Raw genomic sequence first — 16,357 nt, forward strand, 5'->3', positions numbered from 1 at the left:
ATTATCGCGGCAAGGTCCCTGGCAGGGTCGGCACCTGCCAGAGGACAATAAATCCAAAAATAAACGAGGTGGGCACTCGCAGGATAGGTAATCCACATACGGGCAACATCGCAGGGTAGGCACCTGCCAAGTCTCACGCATAGGGCGTGAGACGCTAAAAACGCTCGTAATTCAGATAAAGCGCCCACGAGGCACGGGGGGGGCCTAGCAATCACCCAAAAAGGCCCCCAGCAAGGATCCCCACAGCAAGGAGGGTCCCAGCAGCTCAGGAAGTCCAGAGAGGGAGCACATAGCCCCCAGCAGGAAATGACCCCTACAGCAAGAAGGGTCCAAAGAAATGCAGCATACAGGGGGACAGCCAGGAAGAGTCCCCCCCAGCAGTCCATCAAATGTCCAGGAGCTGGGCAGGGCCCAGGGATTCCCCTGAGCCCCAGCAGCAGCATGCAACATTTTGGAAGGGGACACAGCCCCTTCTTATACACAGAAAAGTCTTTGAAGCCTTTGAAGTCTCAGTGTGAGAACCAGCTGGACTGGTTTAGAGGGAAGTCCCCTTCAGTATCAGTGACAGAGGTGACAGTCGCCCAGCGGGAGGTGGAGCCAGCTTTGTAGTTAGGCAGGTACAGCCCTTCACTATCAGGTGCTATCTCCTCCCACTTCCCTGGCAGCAGATGCTGCCTTTCATCCATGGGCTGACTCAGACAACCTCCTGGGCTCTCCAGCCCCTGTCATCCTCAAACCAGACAGTCAATCCACAAGCAGGCCCAGGCACTCTGGGACAGGCTCACCAGCCAATCACACGCTAGCACCAACTTACACAAATATGCCAACTTCCAAAAGTAGTACTTCTAGACTAGACACAGTCATGCCGCATACATCATTTTGCAGCATTCACTCTCACGAGTTCATACATACCAAACTCGCCCCTGCACTCCGCACACATCAGGAACTACCATGGGCATACATATTCCCCATTCATTCCTATGGGAGGGCAGGTCACTCACTACTCATTCACAGAGAGCTCAAGCACTTTACACTGTACCACAGTGAAAAAGTGTGCAGAGGCCTAAAATCACCAACACCAGGTTCCATAAACAGGCTAGGAAAAAGCAAAAAGTCTAGGGGTGAACCTGCCCAATGGGCCGGGTCCAACAGCGCCCTGTCGCAACGAGCCAGTAGGGCTTGTGTATTAGCAATCCTCCATGAGTTGGAGGCTTGTGCTGCTACCCTTTTGCCTGATGCCTCTAGTATTTTTGACTCTTTGTCAGGGGGAGGTGCTTCCCCTGTTGTCTGGGAGTTGGCTCTTTTACGTGCGTTAGCCACCACCAGTGAGTCTAGTGGCAACTGCCCTTTGATGTAAGTAGGGTCTGTAGGAGCTGCCCTATACTTTTTTTCTATTCTGGGATTGATTACCCGTGCCCTGGCTGTGTCCTTAAATATGTCAGGTGCAGGTTTTAGAACTCCTTTAACATGGGAAGTGTTCTGACACTTTTTTCTGCAGTAGGGAATGTGTCAAATAAGAATAATTCTTCCACAGGGCCATTATGCATGTCCACATTGTGGAATTGTGCTGCCCGGTCTATGAGTTGATTGAAGACTACGGTGTCATCAGTAGGTGACGGCTTAGTAGGGTAAGTGGGTACATCAGCGATGGGATGGGTGTTGTAAGGGCCTGTTGACTTTTCCCAAGGTTCCTCTTGTGGTTCAGGATCCTGTGGGAAATCATGTAGAGGCTGTGGCTCATCCCCTGTGTTCCCCTCATTGTCTCCGTGGTGAGAAGGAGAGTAAGGAGCAAAAGGTGTAGTAGGCATGATAGGTTGAAAAGGGATGAAGGGTCTAGAGGGAGAAGTCCAAAAGTCCTTTTTTTTAAATGGAATAGGGGAATGAGGTTCAAAGTCTAAAGGCCTCTTTTTCCTATGCAGGATGGTAACTTTATCAGTCTCCGGTTTAATATACATCTTTGCCTGGTCGTCTGATGGATCTGGGTGGAATAGTTCTTCCTCTACAGTCCTGGGTTGAGTGTTAGACTTTTTTGGGTCAGTAACACTAGGTTTTTCAACGACTTTTGTTGTTTTGTTGGACTTTTTCGGCTCAGGCCCTTTTTTCCGGTCGACGAGTGTTTTCGGGTCGACCGGAACTTTCGGTTCGACACGTTTTTTGTGCTCCTTTGGATGAGTGTCTTTTTCAGAGTCGATGTTCTTTTTTGGATCAACTGGTGTCTTTGGAGCAGTTATCTTTGGGTCTACCGGTTTTTCCGGCCTTGCTACGGGCTTCGGTACGGCACCGTTTGCCGGGTCGACGGATTTTGGAACAGTAGGCTTGTTCGGGTCGGCGACCTTCTTTGGTTCGGCGCCCTTCGGCTGTGTGCCTTTGTTCGGTTCGACTACTTTTTTGGGGTCGACAGTTTTTGGCTGAACAGCCTTTTTGGGGTAGACAGTCTTATTTGGCTTGACGCTCTTTGGCTGTACAGCCTTTTTGGGATCGACTCCCTTCGGGTCGACTACCTTCTTTGGCTCTGGAACCTTCTTCGGGACGATGGTACTGGGCCCTGGGGTTTCTGAAGGTTTCGGTGCCGAACCGGACGGCGGGGCTGGCGAAACATTTTTATGATCTTGGCTAAGGCCTTTTGGCGATGCCTCGACCGGAGCCTTTGGAAACTGGCTTATTGGTGTCGGGGGCAGGGTACTCACGATTTGCCCCGGTGGGATGTCGTCATCGGAGTTTGAGTAGTCCTCGACGGTGACAATTTCTAGGTCTGAGTCTGGAGCTTCCTGTAGATCCTGGTCATCATCGAAGATTTTGTCCGGGTCCGGTGCCTGTAGCTGAATTTCTTGCCTAGCGGCCCGCCGGTTTCGTATAGTTTTCTTGGATCGAAACTGGGCGCAGGCTGGGCAGGTTTCTTCCCTTTGGTCTGGGGTAAGGCATTTGTTGCATACTGAGTGTTTATCAGTATGTGGGAACTTGGAGTGGCATTGTGGGCACCTTTTAAACGGGCTTCCTTCTATCGACGGTCAGCTCACGTGGCGTCGAAAAGGCCCAACGGCCCGCGTCGACGACAGATTCGAGATGGAAGGTTGGATCGAGTATAGAGGTACCGAATGAGAACAATACCGTCGAAGACGAAGGTCTTTTGGCATTTCCAAAAGTTTTGTTTTCGATTCCGTAATTGGAGTATAGGAGTTAGCATCCGAACCCAATGGCGGAAAAAAACAATCTGAGGATGGAGTCGATGCCCATGCGCACTGTAGTCCAGGGGAGGAGTCGCCTATCTCGTGATACTTCGAAGACTCTTCCAAGACAACAAAGTGCAATCATCCGGACAAAACACTAGGCGGCGATCTATGCACAGATATGTTATGTTATGTTAGTATGAATTTGTAGAGCGCACGTTCACCCTGGGGTTTCTTGGCGCTGTGTACCGCTGGGGAACCCGTCCTGGCTTTCCCTGTGAGATGGTCCCTATTGGGCATCCCCAAGGTGAAGCCAGGCATCCCCGGCAGCGAGGGGGCCGTTGTGGAGATTAAGCAAACTATTGCCCAGAGTTGCAGCGTGGGAATCATGGCTAGAGAGGCACCGAGGCGAGATTTATCGAGCCCGCTGACATTGGTTCCGTACCCTGCCGCGTCGGGAATTGAACCCTGGTCCCAGGCCGACCTCTGCTTCTTGGTCTGCCGCCTCTAACCGGTGAGCCACACTTCTCCTGAATTCAGCAGCCCACATGCCTCGAACTGGCTAGTTTCACCGCCGCTTCTCTGCCAGCAGTATGGCGCGTCATGTGGGAAGCCCTATAGTATATGTAACGCCATTCCCGGTCTGTCAGTGACCTCTCTAGCTCTACCTCTCAACGTTTGTCCCGCTGCACGACCCCTCGCTGGTGTGGGTGTAAGCAACTGATAGAGTTCCGAGATGAGGCTTTTATCCGAGTCCTTCGTCACTAGCCACCTTTCAAAATCTGTCATTCGTCTGCCAACTAGTGGTGCATAATCAGGGTGTGAGAGCCAGTGTCGAAGTTGAAAATATTGGAAAAGTTAGGGTGAGACAACGCCATATCCCTGAGATAGATCTGAGAGGGGAAGAAAACCCTGCAAATCGAAGAGGTGACCAGCCGACCTGCAACTGGTGCCGCGCCACTGTGAGAATGCGTGTGGATCATTGCCTGGTGGGAACTCTGGGTTATCTAGAAGGGGAGTGAGCGGGGAGGCCTCGCCTTACGGCGACCGTGTCCCAGACGCGCAGAATGGTACAGGTGACTTCTGGAGGTATCGCGGCCTGTCACGTCGGTGGAGAAATGGGATCTTCCAAAGGGATGTTTGCGCCATCGCCCTGTCTTTGAACAACCATCTTTTTTCAGATTCAGGCCTATACCATTCCACGAGGTAGCGGAGCTGTGATGCCTGAAAGTATTGCTGAAGATTGACGATCCCAAGACCCCCTTCATCCATGCCCCTATAGGCTAATTGTTTGTGTAAGCGCGGACGTTTCCCCCCCCATACGAATTGCTGGAAGGCACCCTGGGCTGTAAGGTTGCGATGGCGCCAGCTGGGGGCAACACCGGGATGGTTTGGAAGACACAGAATCTTGGGCAGGGCAGACATCTTTACCGCTGCAATTTGCTCCAATAGAGAGGTTGTTTGGACCATCGTGTCAGATCCGCGCGGATCTGGGATGTAAGGCTTGCGTAATTTAGGGCGACCGTCGAATCTGTCGAGGAGGTAAGGGTGATACCCATGTATGGAATCTGCGTTCTCGTTTGCAAGCCCCCTCTGTACACTGGCGTGCCCGCAGGGGAACGGGTATTGCTACCCAGTGGCAGTATCAGCGACTTCCCCCTGTTCATCTTGAAGCCAGACACCGCAACAAAGGACTCAACCTCCCCCAGGAATGCGGGGATTGAGCGCTCCGGGCGATCGAGGGCAGCTATAATGTCGTTGGCGTAGACGCCGATCGTATGGGGCTCTCCGTCAAAAGTGATGCCATGTATGTCCGGATTATCGCGGATCTTTTGCGCTAACGGCTCCATATAGAGAGCAAACAAAAGAGGCGATAGGGGGCACCCCTGCCTCGTTGAATCTCGAAGGGGCTCGAGCGCAAGCTACCCAGGCCAACCTGCGCCTGGGGATGGTGGTAACAGCTTGCAATCCAAGATTGAAAGCTGTCTCCTATTCCAAAATGGGCCAAGACCCGTTGTAGGAAAGACCAGTTGACTCGGTCAAACGACTTCTCGGCGTCGATGGCCAGCAGGGCCGAGTCAGACTGTTGGAAATGGGCCTTGTCCACCAGGTGGAGGATCCGTTTGGTGTTATCACTACATTGACGGCTCGGGACAAAGCCGGACTGGTCAGGTTCCAGAATCCCAGGCAAGTGCGGTCCAAGGCGTGCGGCCAGCACGCCTGTAAAGAGTTTAAGGTCCAAGTTAAGGAGGGAGATAGGGCGGAACACCGAGCAATGCGTGGGTTCTTTGCCAGGCTTAGGTAGCACTACTATCTCGGCTTCCAACATATCCGGAGGAATGGAGCCCGGGCCGCTGAAGGAGTTGAAAAGCAGAGTAAGAACTGGGGCCAAGAGCGGGCTAAAGGTTTTATAAAAACCGGCGGAATAGCCGTCCGGGCCTGGAGACTTGAGGGGGTCGAAGGCGGGATATAGCTGCCACCACCTCATCTAATCGGATGGGAGCCTCCAAGGCGTCCACGCTCGCGGGGAGAGCGTCGTAGTCGCCACACCCGCCAAGTATGTATCGATGTTTGCACCCAGGACAGTATCGCCTCTGTATAAGGATGCATAGAAGTCCCAAAACGCCTCCGCGATCTGTGCCTCCTCCTTGATTTCATCACCCCTTCCGTCTTTTAGGCCTTGGATCTTCGAGCGCTGGGTCTTTGCTTTCAGCGCGCTAGTGAGTAGGCGACCCGTCTTGTTCCCTCCCACATAATAAGTATGGCGGAGGCGCAGTGCAGCGAACTCTGCCCTATCCATGTCCAAGCTAGCCAATTGGGCCCTGGCGGCTTTTAATTGCTTCCAGACTCGTGGAGCCCTGGTGCAGCTATGAACCCTTTCGAGTTCAGATACTTGGGCCGTCAGGTCGGCCAGTTTCGCTGCGCGGTCCTTAGCCTCCGCCACTGCTATCGCCATGAGTTCGCCAAGGGGCAACGATTTCAGGGCTCCCCACAGGGCCGAAACTGAGACCTCGGGCGTATCATTAATGGTCAGATAGTCAGTAATGCACTTGCGGAGTTGCTCTCTGTTGGAGAGTTTTGCGTAACCTCCATTTCCCGGGGGGACGCCTAATCCTGGGAACTGTGAGTGCAAGTTCGATTGCATCGTGGTCTGAAAGGGCTGCTGGCACAATGCAAATGTCGGTTAGCCTGGCGATCAGGTCAGAGGATCCGAGAAAGTGATCTAGTCTGGCATAGGTGCGGTGCACATGTGAATAAAACATGTATTGTGATGTCCCCGGGTGTTTGGCCCTCCATAAATCCACCAACCCCCGTTCGTGTAACCAAGTCTTGCCTGCGAAGCAGGAGAAGGTAAGGGAACTGAGAGTCTCAGAGATGGCACCTTTCAAAAAGGATTCCAGTCTGGTGTTTGGAGTGTAAAGGGAACCTATCGTCAGCTGTTGGTTACCGATCAGGAAGCTATATGCCAGGAGCCTACCCTTAATCTCCCCCATTTTGTCACCAATCCGTCCCCGGAAGCGCCTGGACACTAATATAGCCACCCCATCCTTTTTCTCTGGTAGAGAGGAGAACTGTTGGGGAAAAGCGCGGGATCGCATCCTGTGCCAATCCTTCGCAAGTAAATGGGTTTCTTGGATTAAACAAATCTCGGCCCCAGAGTTTTCTAGATAAGAGAGCACTGCCCTCCACTTAACGGGATTATTCAGGCCCTTCACATTAAGGGTAAGTATCCTCAAGACGGAGTCCGTCATCTCAAAGTGAAGGGATGAAAGGTGCTATGTGAGGTTGATACTCTTGCGGTACAATAGGTATGTGTTTAGCTAGCGCGTCTGCACATTGAACCCCCCACGGCACACTGGTTCCTACCCATGACCCATCCCCCCACCCCAAACCAAACCCCAACTGAAGACCCCCTTTCCACCCCCACTGCTCCCCCTCCCCCGAAGTCCAAAACGGCCAACCCCCCAAACACCCGTTTCAGCCCAAACCATCGCCCCGCCAACCCCTTTCCCCCCCCTTACCAACCCAGAATCAGAAACCCCCTTACCAACCCGAATCAGAAACACGAGAGGCACAAACAATCTTCTGCTGAAACCTCGAAGATTCCGGAAGGAAAAAACATACAAGCGCTCCTTCTCAGGAATGGCGCCTAGGATTTGGAACTCACTCCCTCCCGAAACCAGGCTTATCTCCTCCACTACACTCTTTAAAAAAAGAAGTAAAAGCTATCCTCATGGCTAAATACACTTGAACTACTATCTCGAACCCTATTAATCCCCTGCACTGATCTGTATTACTTGCTTGACCCCTTTACTTATTTGTATGAGTTGTCTTATCACTCACATGATTGGCTTTGCAGTCACTTATTTGTATTATTTGTACTGTATGATCTACTGATTTACCTATTTGACTTTGTTCCCTCATGTACCCTTCTGTACTGTGTGATCTATTGATTTACCTACTTGACTTTGTTCCCTCATGTACCCTTCTGTGTAAAGCGCTCTGATATCTGCGAAGATCTTGTTCGCGCTATATAAAACTTTGAAAATAAATAAAATAAAAACCCAAACTAGGAATCCCCAATTGCAAACGATAGTCAGTCTCAGGCCTATCAATTCAGTTCAGGCCCGTAGAGAATTCGTGTGGAGAGTAGTGTGGCAGTGGCGTCCGCAGTGGCCCCCCCGCCCATCCCCCTCGCCCGTGTTGACACAAAGCTAAGAGTGCAAATCCCTTGTCAGTGCTGTCAAGGCACAGCCGCCGTGTCCTTGACCACCTCCTGTATGGCTGCCGCCTGTTCCTGAGCCATGGTCTTCTGGTCCGGTTTAAGTTCCGCCTTGGGGGAGCGCTGGCGCCCCACTCGCTGCCATTCGCCTCCGGATTGCTGTTTGGGCCCTTTCTGTGAGCGTCGCGGCGATGTTTTACCCTCGTGTTCGTCCTCCTCCGGGTCAATTCCCAGCAGTGTGCAAGTGTCCCGGAGGGAACGGAGTTGTTGCAAGGTTCCCTTCCATTTAAAGATCAGCCGAAAGGGATGACCCCAAGAGTAGGGGATCCCTTTGTCCCGTAGGAACGCTGTGGCCACCCGGAAGGCCTTCCGCTTTTGCAGAGTGATGGCAGAAAGGTCTTGGTATAAGGCCACCGGGTGGCCCTGAAACTGAAGGGGTTGTTTCTACCGAACTTCTTTCAGGATCCTCTCTTTTAAGGGGAAATTAGGTAGAAGAGCTAAAATGTCGGGGGATGGGGGGGGATGGGCAGGCGCACGCTGAGCCAGGCCAACTCTGTGCGCCCGGTCTATGCGGATTTCAAAGTCTGGAGATTCGCCCAGAATTTCTCTGAACAACCCCTGCAGGTAGTCAGCGACACTGTTCCCTTCCGCTTTAGATGGTACTCCCCAGACTCGGATGTTCTTTCTCCGGGAGCGGTTCTCAAGGTCCTTTGTGTGCGCCTGGAGATCTACCTGTTGCTCCCGGAGGCGGAGGACTTCTTGTTGCAGGAGCTCCACTTCTTCGCAACGTGTCTGGTCCGAGTCCTCCACCGCCGCCACTCTCTCTCCCAAGCAGTCTACATCGCGGCAAGATTCGCGTTGCTCCCCGGCTAGTTCTTGCTTCAGGGTTTGAAAGTCTTCAGGGAGTTAAAGAGGGACTCCAGAAAAGCCTTGACGATAGGGGCCCCCCCGTCTTCCTGCCCCGGGGCGCCCGCCGCCGCCGGGAGGGCTGGGCTCTTGTCTCCCTTGGGGGCGCTCTTGACAAGCATGTCAGTGATTGTGTGTCCCCCCCCCCTGCTCCCCGTGTTGGCCATCTCGTCCTGTTCGCCAGCTGGGTTCGTGGTGACCAGTAGCGCTTCCAGAAGGTGGTCAGGCAAGTCAAGTTGCTGTCTGGACCCCTCCAAGTGATATGTAGCTTGCCAATGGGGAGTACTCCGTGAGAGGGGCCTTCTCCACGCAATCCTAGGGCTCTCCCTGCTGAGCCTACGCAGTCTGTGCAATGACCAGGCACTGGGCACCCCAAGTTACTCAGTGCCCCCTCCTCACCTTGCTGTCGTTAGCCCCTTTCCTGGGCCGCCCCAAGCGCAGGGCAGTACAAGCCTCCGAAGTTCAGTGCAAGGACCGGGCAGGCTGTAGTCTTCTGACAGTCTGCACTGCGTGGTAGGCCCCAAGCCTGGGCCTCGATTTTAGAGCACGGCCCCGCTGTCTGAGCCAGCTCCAGCACCCTCGGTGCCTGCTCCCCTGGGCCAATCCGCGGCGGAGGTCGGTGCCGCTGTGCCAAGGCCAGGCAGCTATGTAGGGCCCGCTATACAAGGTCCGCTGCTGCCCCGGTTCTCCAATATGGTCCACCACTTGCACACTGTAGGCCTCAGACCGGGGCCTCAAGTTATGCGCCTCCCCGTGTGATGCTCGCAGGCCTCTGCACCTCCGCCACCTGCTCTCGCCGCTCGCTCCGCGCTGGGGCTCACCTTCAGATGGGGTCTCTGTTCCCCCCCCTGGTCGCTCTGTTCTGCCACCGACCGCGGCAAAGCCCAACCAGCCGGGTCGCAGTGTCAGCCTCCTTGGTGCCCGGCCGCCATTTCACCGCGGCTCACAGGCGGAGCTCGGGTATCCGCAGGGAAGGCGCTCTCTGAAGGGCCTCAAGTCAGGCCGTGCAGGTCAGCCGGTCAGCAGTGTGGTTTGCCGGTGCTGTTGGGGATTTGCGTGCGGATAGTCAGGCTAAACTGAGTTCAGGGCTGGGGAGCCTCGCGGGTCAGCGTCCTTTCAGGCCGCCATATTGGCCACGCCCCCTGTACTGCGGTCACTTTAGATGAGAAACTACAGCAGGGAGCTAGTTAGGAGGACCAGCAACGTTTTTGGTGAAAACAATTCCAAGTATCAAAATCGTTGCATTTGCCAATACTTTTTTGCAGTTGAGTTAAGTTCTTTGATTTACTATACTTTGTAAATTCTACATCTCCGGAACCCTCCAATGGACCTTTTTCATTGTGGTATCTAAAAATATATAAAAATAGTCTATTTGTAATAATTACTATGAGATTTATGTAGAGTCTTGTTGTATTCTTCTACAATTATTTGGTGGTGCTCAAGGTTTACACTTATTCCTTTGTGTAAGCCTGGCTGCTCAGAGCAACAGCTGTCCAGGATTGAGCTGAAGGTGTGATATATAAAAGAAAGGCCCTAAAGGGGTTGGTAAGTATTACATGAGGTTGCACAACCACCCCATATAATACACCTCATTTCTTCACATAAGTGCATTGCCATCACACCTTAAAACAGTTTGATGAAGCAGCTAAAACTTTGTAACAGCACCAATTCAGACAGAATATGGGTTTGATTTTGATCTTTGCTGAGGGGAATACTCCGTCATAAATGTGACTGATAACCCAGCCGCCATATTATGATCCTATTAGATCACGTTTGTGACAGTAGTCCATCCGCAGAGTTTTAAAGTCAGAATCAGAAATCTTTATTCGGTTATTTACACATCTTAAGTCCCTATGGGTCACCTGGAACAACATCGGCTTCTGTATGAGTAACTTCAGTGCACCACAAGCGGTGATGTCAAGCAGTGACAGCGTACTATTCAATGTGCCCTCAGCAGCAGTGTTAAGCAGTGACAGCGTATTCTTCAATGTGCCCTCAGCAGCAGTGTTAAGCAGTGACAGCGTACTCTTCAATGTGCCCTCAGCAGCAGTGTCAAGCAGTGACAGCGTACTCTTCAATGTGCCCTCAGCAGCAGTGTGCAGCAGTGACCGCGTACTCTTCAATGTGCCCTCAGCAGCAGTGTCAAGCAGTGACCGTGTACTCTTCAATGTACCCTCAGCAGCAGTGTCAAGCAGTGACAGCGTACTCTTCAATGTGCCCTCAGCAGCAGTGTGCAGCAGTGACCGTGTACTCTTCAATGTGCCCTCAGCAGCAGTGTCAAGCAGTGACAGCGTACTCTTCAATGTGCCCTCAGCAGCAGTGTTAAGCAGTGACAGCGTATTCTTCAATGTGCCCTCAGCAGCAGTGTCAAGCAGTGACAGCGAACTCTTCAATGTGCCCTAAGCAGCAGTGTCAAGCAGTGACAGCGTACTCTTCAATGTGCCCTCAGCAGCAGTGTCAAGCAATGACAGCGTACTCTTCAATGTGCCCTCAGCAGCAGTGTCAAGCAGTGACAGCGTACTCTTTAATGTGCCCTCAGCAGCAGTGTTAAGCAGTGACCGTGTACTCTTCAATGTGCCCTAAGCAGCAGTGTTAAGCAGTGACAGTGTACTCTTCAATGTGCCCTCAGCAGCAGTGTCAAGCAGTGACAGCGTACTCTTCAATGTGCCCTCAGCAGCAGTGTCAAGCAGTGACAGCGTACTCTTCAATGTGCCCTTAGCAGCAGTGTCAAGCAGTGACAGCGTACTCTTCAATGTGCCCTCAGCAGCAGTGTCAAGCAGTGACAGCGTACTCTTCAATGTGCCCTCAGCAGCAGTGTCAAGCAGTGACAGCGTACTCTTCAATGTGCCCTCAGCAGCAGTGTCAAGCAGTGGCAGCGTACTCTTTAATGTGCCCTCAGCAGCAGTGTTAAGCAGTGACCGTGTACTCTTCAATGTGCCCTAAGCAGCAGTGTTAAGCAGTGACAGCGTACTCTTCAATGTGCCCTCAGCAGCAGTGTCAAGCAGTGACAGCGTACTCTTTAATGTGCCCTCAGCAGCAGTGTGCAGCAGTGACCGCGTACTCTTCAATGTGCCCTCAGCAGCAGTGTGCAGCAGCAGTGACCGTGTACTCTTCAATGTGCCCTAAGCAGCAGTGTCAAGCAGTGACAGCGTATTCTTCAATGTGCCCTCAGCAGCAGTGTGCAGCAGTGACCGCGTACTCTTCAATGTGCCCTCAGCAGCAGTGTGCAGCAGCAGTGACCGTGTACTCTTCAATGTGCCCTAAGCAGCAGTGTGAAGCAGTGACCGTGTACTCTTCAATGTGCCCTCAGCAGCAGTGTCAAGCTGTGACAGCAATCTCTTCAATGGGCCCTTAGCCTCAGTGTCAAGCCTTACATGTGCAGTGTCCAGTACATCTCTTGCAGTGATGTCGAGCCCTGTATGTGTAGTTGTCAGTACCTCACTCTACAGTGCATCACAGCAATTAAAACTAGCTCAGCAGCTCCAATCTGTAGTACGTGACCAGCAGTGGCTTACACAGCAATTTATCGGGTACAGCATGGAGGAAGCTCACCCACAAGCAGTTTCAACAGTGATTCTTGCCAAGATCTTTATTCCCAGAGGAGCTGCCCACCACAATGGTACATGTCCCTGTACTTTCTGACAGCACAAAAAGGCTGTAGTTATAGCAGGACTTACATTGCCGATCAGCTTGAAGACCTGCTCTCCGTGCACATTGTACACAGCCACAATGGTGTTGAGGGCAGCATTCCGCACTGAGTTGTCACGATCTCCAATGTGAACAGCAATCTCCTTCAAGGCCTTGCTGGGCGTTGGCTGACAGACTTGCATACCATTCGATTCCACCAAGCACCCCAGCTCTTCTAGGCACTCTGATGGGCAAGAGAGAAGTGACAGGACGTCAAGGAAATGTAAGAGGAGAAAGCACTGGACTACAGTAACACTTTTGAAAACTTGCTCTGATGGCTCGGACATAGTAGTAATCTGACTTGCCACAAATCAAAGAAAAAGTTACTTACCTTCAGTAAAGTACAGGATGGCTCAGCACACACCTGAAGTCAAGTAAGTATAGTGACAGGAAATACAATAAAATATCCGGATTAGTGATGAAGCGGAGAAGTGTGGCTCACTGGTTAGAGTGGCAGACCCTGATGCAGAGATCTGACCCGGGACCAGGGTCCAATTCCCGACGCGGCAGGGTCCTGAGCCCAAAAATGTCCACGGACTCGATAATTCTCGCCTCGGTGCCTACTCTAATCATTGGTCCCACTCTGCAACTCTGGGCAATAGCTTGCTTAATCTCCACACCAGCCCTAATCGCTAAGGATGCCTGGCATCACCTTGGGGTGCCCAGGAGTGGGCGCCTCACAGGAACAGGCCAGGATGGGTTCCTCAGCGGTACAGCGCGGGGACACACTGGCTAGTGTAACCAGGCGCTTTATAAGCTCAGTTACATACATACATTAACAAGCAAGAAAAAAATCTCCCAAATTAATAGAATGAGTCTTCAAATTATTTGACAAATATCCTTCCTTTATTCCTTGATAGTTTTTCTTCAGACTTCGGTTCTCTTTAGAAACAATACAAAATTCAAATTCGTATTAGATAATTATAAGATCAAGTAATGGGACATTAAGTCTCGCATAACTTGCTTTTGTGCATTCTGCCTCATATGACATTGAAAACACAGAAGCTGTATTATGAGAGCAGAACGTTCAGTCTGCTCTCGTGTATAGATCTATTTGCTATCTTTGAATAAGAACGAAATGCAAGAGGGAATGCAATGCTCTTTTGACATATTTGCAAAATAAGACAATCACTCATATTGCCCAAGCATATATTTTATTGGAGGCTGATACTGTATTTCTATTTTGGTTTCAGATTTGGAGCGACCATACACTTTAGGTGTAATAGCACACACAACTTACGAGAGTGGTGCTCTCGTCAGTTGGTATAAATAAGGTATGTTGATAGTAAATGTAACTATTGATTTAGTTAGTCATTGTGGATGACTACGGGACCAGAATGGGTCTATTTAAATATAGGCTATTAGTATGAAGCACTCACAATTTATTTTGGTTTCGTGCTTTTCTTCCTTTTAAAACATGTTTTCCAATATACATTTTTTTTTGCATTTGCATCATATCAGTTATTACCATATTTAAAGATGAACATCTTAGATCAAAGTTATTGGTCACAATGTGTTTCTCTACATTCTGAACTGTGGCCCATTAGGTATATTAAAGAAATCCTTTACACTTTGGTTACAGAACGTTGAGCGAGCCAATACCCGCCAATGCACGAACATTCACAAATCATAACAGTGGCATGCTATTAATTTTCACCAAGGTAGGTTATTTAACATCATGAATAAAACATTTACATTTTCCTTTCATATGTATAGACCATTACAGACATGTCAATACATTTTTGTTGCTGAATTTTATTTGCACCAATGCAACTTGATCTGATATGAATTGACGTTGTGCACTACTGCTGTGAACTGCAAAAATACTAACAGGTAGGCTAAATTACCTAGATTCTTGTAAAGAAAAAAGGAAAAAATTAATGCATGTAATATTTGTCCTAAAGGTGATGATTATATAAACGACATTACCTATGGTAGTTTTACCTGTATACATTGACAAGGTGCTCCAATGATATATAATTAGGCTTGTGTTCCCCTTTATATTTTGTCGGTATGGCTGTGTGTTATATATACTTTTCACTTTAACTCCTATTAACATACAGATCTCCCCGTCCTTTAGGATTGCTTGGTTTCTGTTTTACTAGCAAGATCTCCCTATGAACAAAATGTATATATTGTGCATTCCAATTTCTTATTGAGTCAAACTTTTCTGCTAGACAATGACTATATATATATATATATATACAAGTTAAATTTTAATGTAAATATAATCATTAATGTAGGTCTTGTATGTATTTTAATAGCCTTGAAGAAGTCCCCTTGGGACGATATGCACCGGCTATGAATTTTGTATTGTGTTTTTAAAACTAACAAAGTCTGAACAAAAACTATATAAAGGAATAAAAAGAGGGATATTTTTTCAAATAATGTAAAGACTCATTCCATTCATTTGGGAGATTTGATCTTGCTAGTGAATCACTCATCAGGATATTGTATTGTATTTCTGGTCACTATACTTTCTTGACTTCAGCTGTGTGCAGAGCAATCCTGTACCTTGTGTTTTTGGTTTTCCAAAATTCCGGGGACATAGGAAGGTCAAGTTCCCAGCTCTTTGCACAACCATCCTTGCCCAAACTATCAAAAACAAAACTAACTGGTGCGGGCTTTGAGTGCCCTGACCTTCTGTCTTGTGTTTTACCATCAGTAATGCCCTTTCTGGCAAAAACTAATTACAACAGTTTCTTCGCCTTTTGAATATTTCCCCAGGTGCAGACCGGACCTGAACATTTTTAGAAGTACTTCTGCGCACTGGTAGGTGGCGCCGTACACCTCCCGACAGACGCCATTCCACTCTAGAAATGGTGTGCAGGCAACTGTCGAAAGTGCAGCAGCAAGAAAATGAAGGGTGGGCCATAATTTGTAGGAATGTGCTGGGGTTAGTTTTGCCAGCAACGGCTTACACCTCTAAGCTTTCAGGGGAGGGGTGCTATGAAAAATGTTTTGTCTCCTGTGGGAGGGCGATGGTGTAGTGCAATTCAGCAGTTGAAAAAGGGACCAGGACAGAGTTAGGCCCATGTCCCAAACAAAGTGCCAATTAAGGCCACATTGGCGCGAACAATTATCCGAGGGTCTCCAGGCGCTGGGGGCCGTTGGGAACATTAAGCGAGCTATTGCCCAGTCACATGGTGCTGGGCGGATCTGCCACCGGCACCGGGGATCGAAACGTGAGCCCCAGGGTAATGGAGTCAGTTGCCTGGGCCGTTGCGCTACACCTCTTCCATTACATGGCAAAAAGGGCTTAGTGGAGGTTTGCCCCAGCTGCAGGACTTCTGTAAGAACATTGGTCATGGCTTCCAAGGTGGGGAGCTGGATGTCAAGGATAACAGCCACCCAATTCATCACCATGGCGTAAGAAGCACTCTCCTCAGTGGCAGGACCCAAGGGTGAGAGGCGCCACAACGTAGAAGATCTCCGAAGACTTTGGGAGTAAGATCAAGAATTATGGGGCTGCTCTAATGCCATTTTAGGAGACCCTGGCAGAAAGGACGGGGAACTGTTTAGATTTCTTGCATTTGTTCTTCAACTTACCAGGTGGCAGACCTTTGGAACAACTGCAGCAACATCTGGAACAGGGCTGGGATTGAACTTTCAACTTTGACGGGAGTGGAGCTTTGCCTCACAGTCTGATGGCCTTCAGGTTCATCCACACACAATTGCTATAGGCCTTAAAGAGTTGCGACTACCTCGGGCACCACAAGCAAAGCTGATGAGATTTGTTTGCAACCGGCCCAACAACGTTTGAAACCAGTCGTTTTGGGAGACATTTCCCTTTGCATACCTTTTCAAGTTTGAGAGGAAATGGGATGAGTGAGCACTGCGAAAAAATGCTTGGGTGGTGTGCAGGACTACTAAG

The 16,357-nt window shown here is 50.1% G+C and overlaps 1 protein-coding gene across 8 annotated transcripts in view; it reads right to left on the bottom strand.

The window, feature by feature from the left end:
- Window positions 1-16,357, bottom strand: part of CKAP5 (cytoskeleton associated protein 5) — a 901,993-nt gene that overhangs the window by 315,698 nt on the left and 569,938 nt on the right. For all 8 annotated transcript variants that reach the window (XM_086959680.1, XM_086959676.1, XM_086959682.1 and 5 more), the window contains one exon: window positions 12,474-12,667. In XM_086959680.1, the coding sequence (XP_086815806.1) occupies window positions 12,474-12,667 (194 nt within the window). The remainder of the gene's footprint in view (window positions 1-12,473; window positions 12,668-16,357) is intronic.

Source organism: Lissotriton vulgaris, chromosome 2_2, assembly GCF_964263255.1.
Source record: "Lissotriton vulgaris chromosome 2_2, aLisVul1.2, whole genome shotgun sequence".
NCBI lineage: Eukaryota > Metazoa > Chordata > Amphibia > Caudata > Salamandridae > Lissotriton > Lissotriton vulgaris.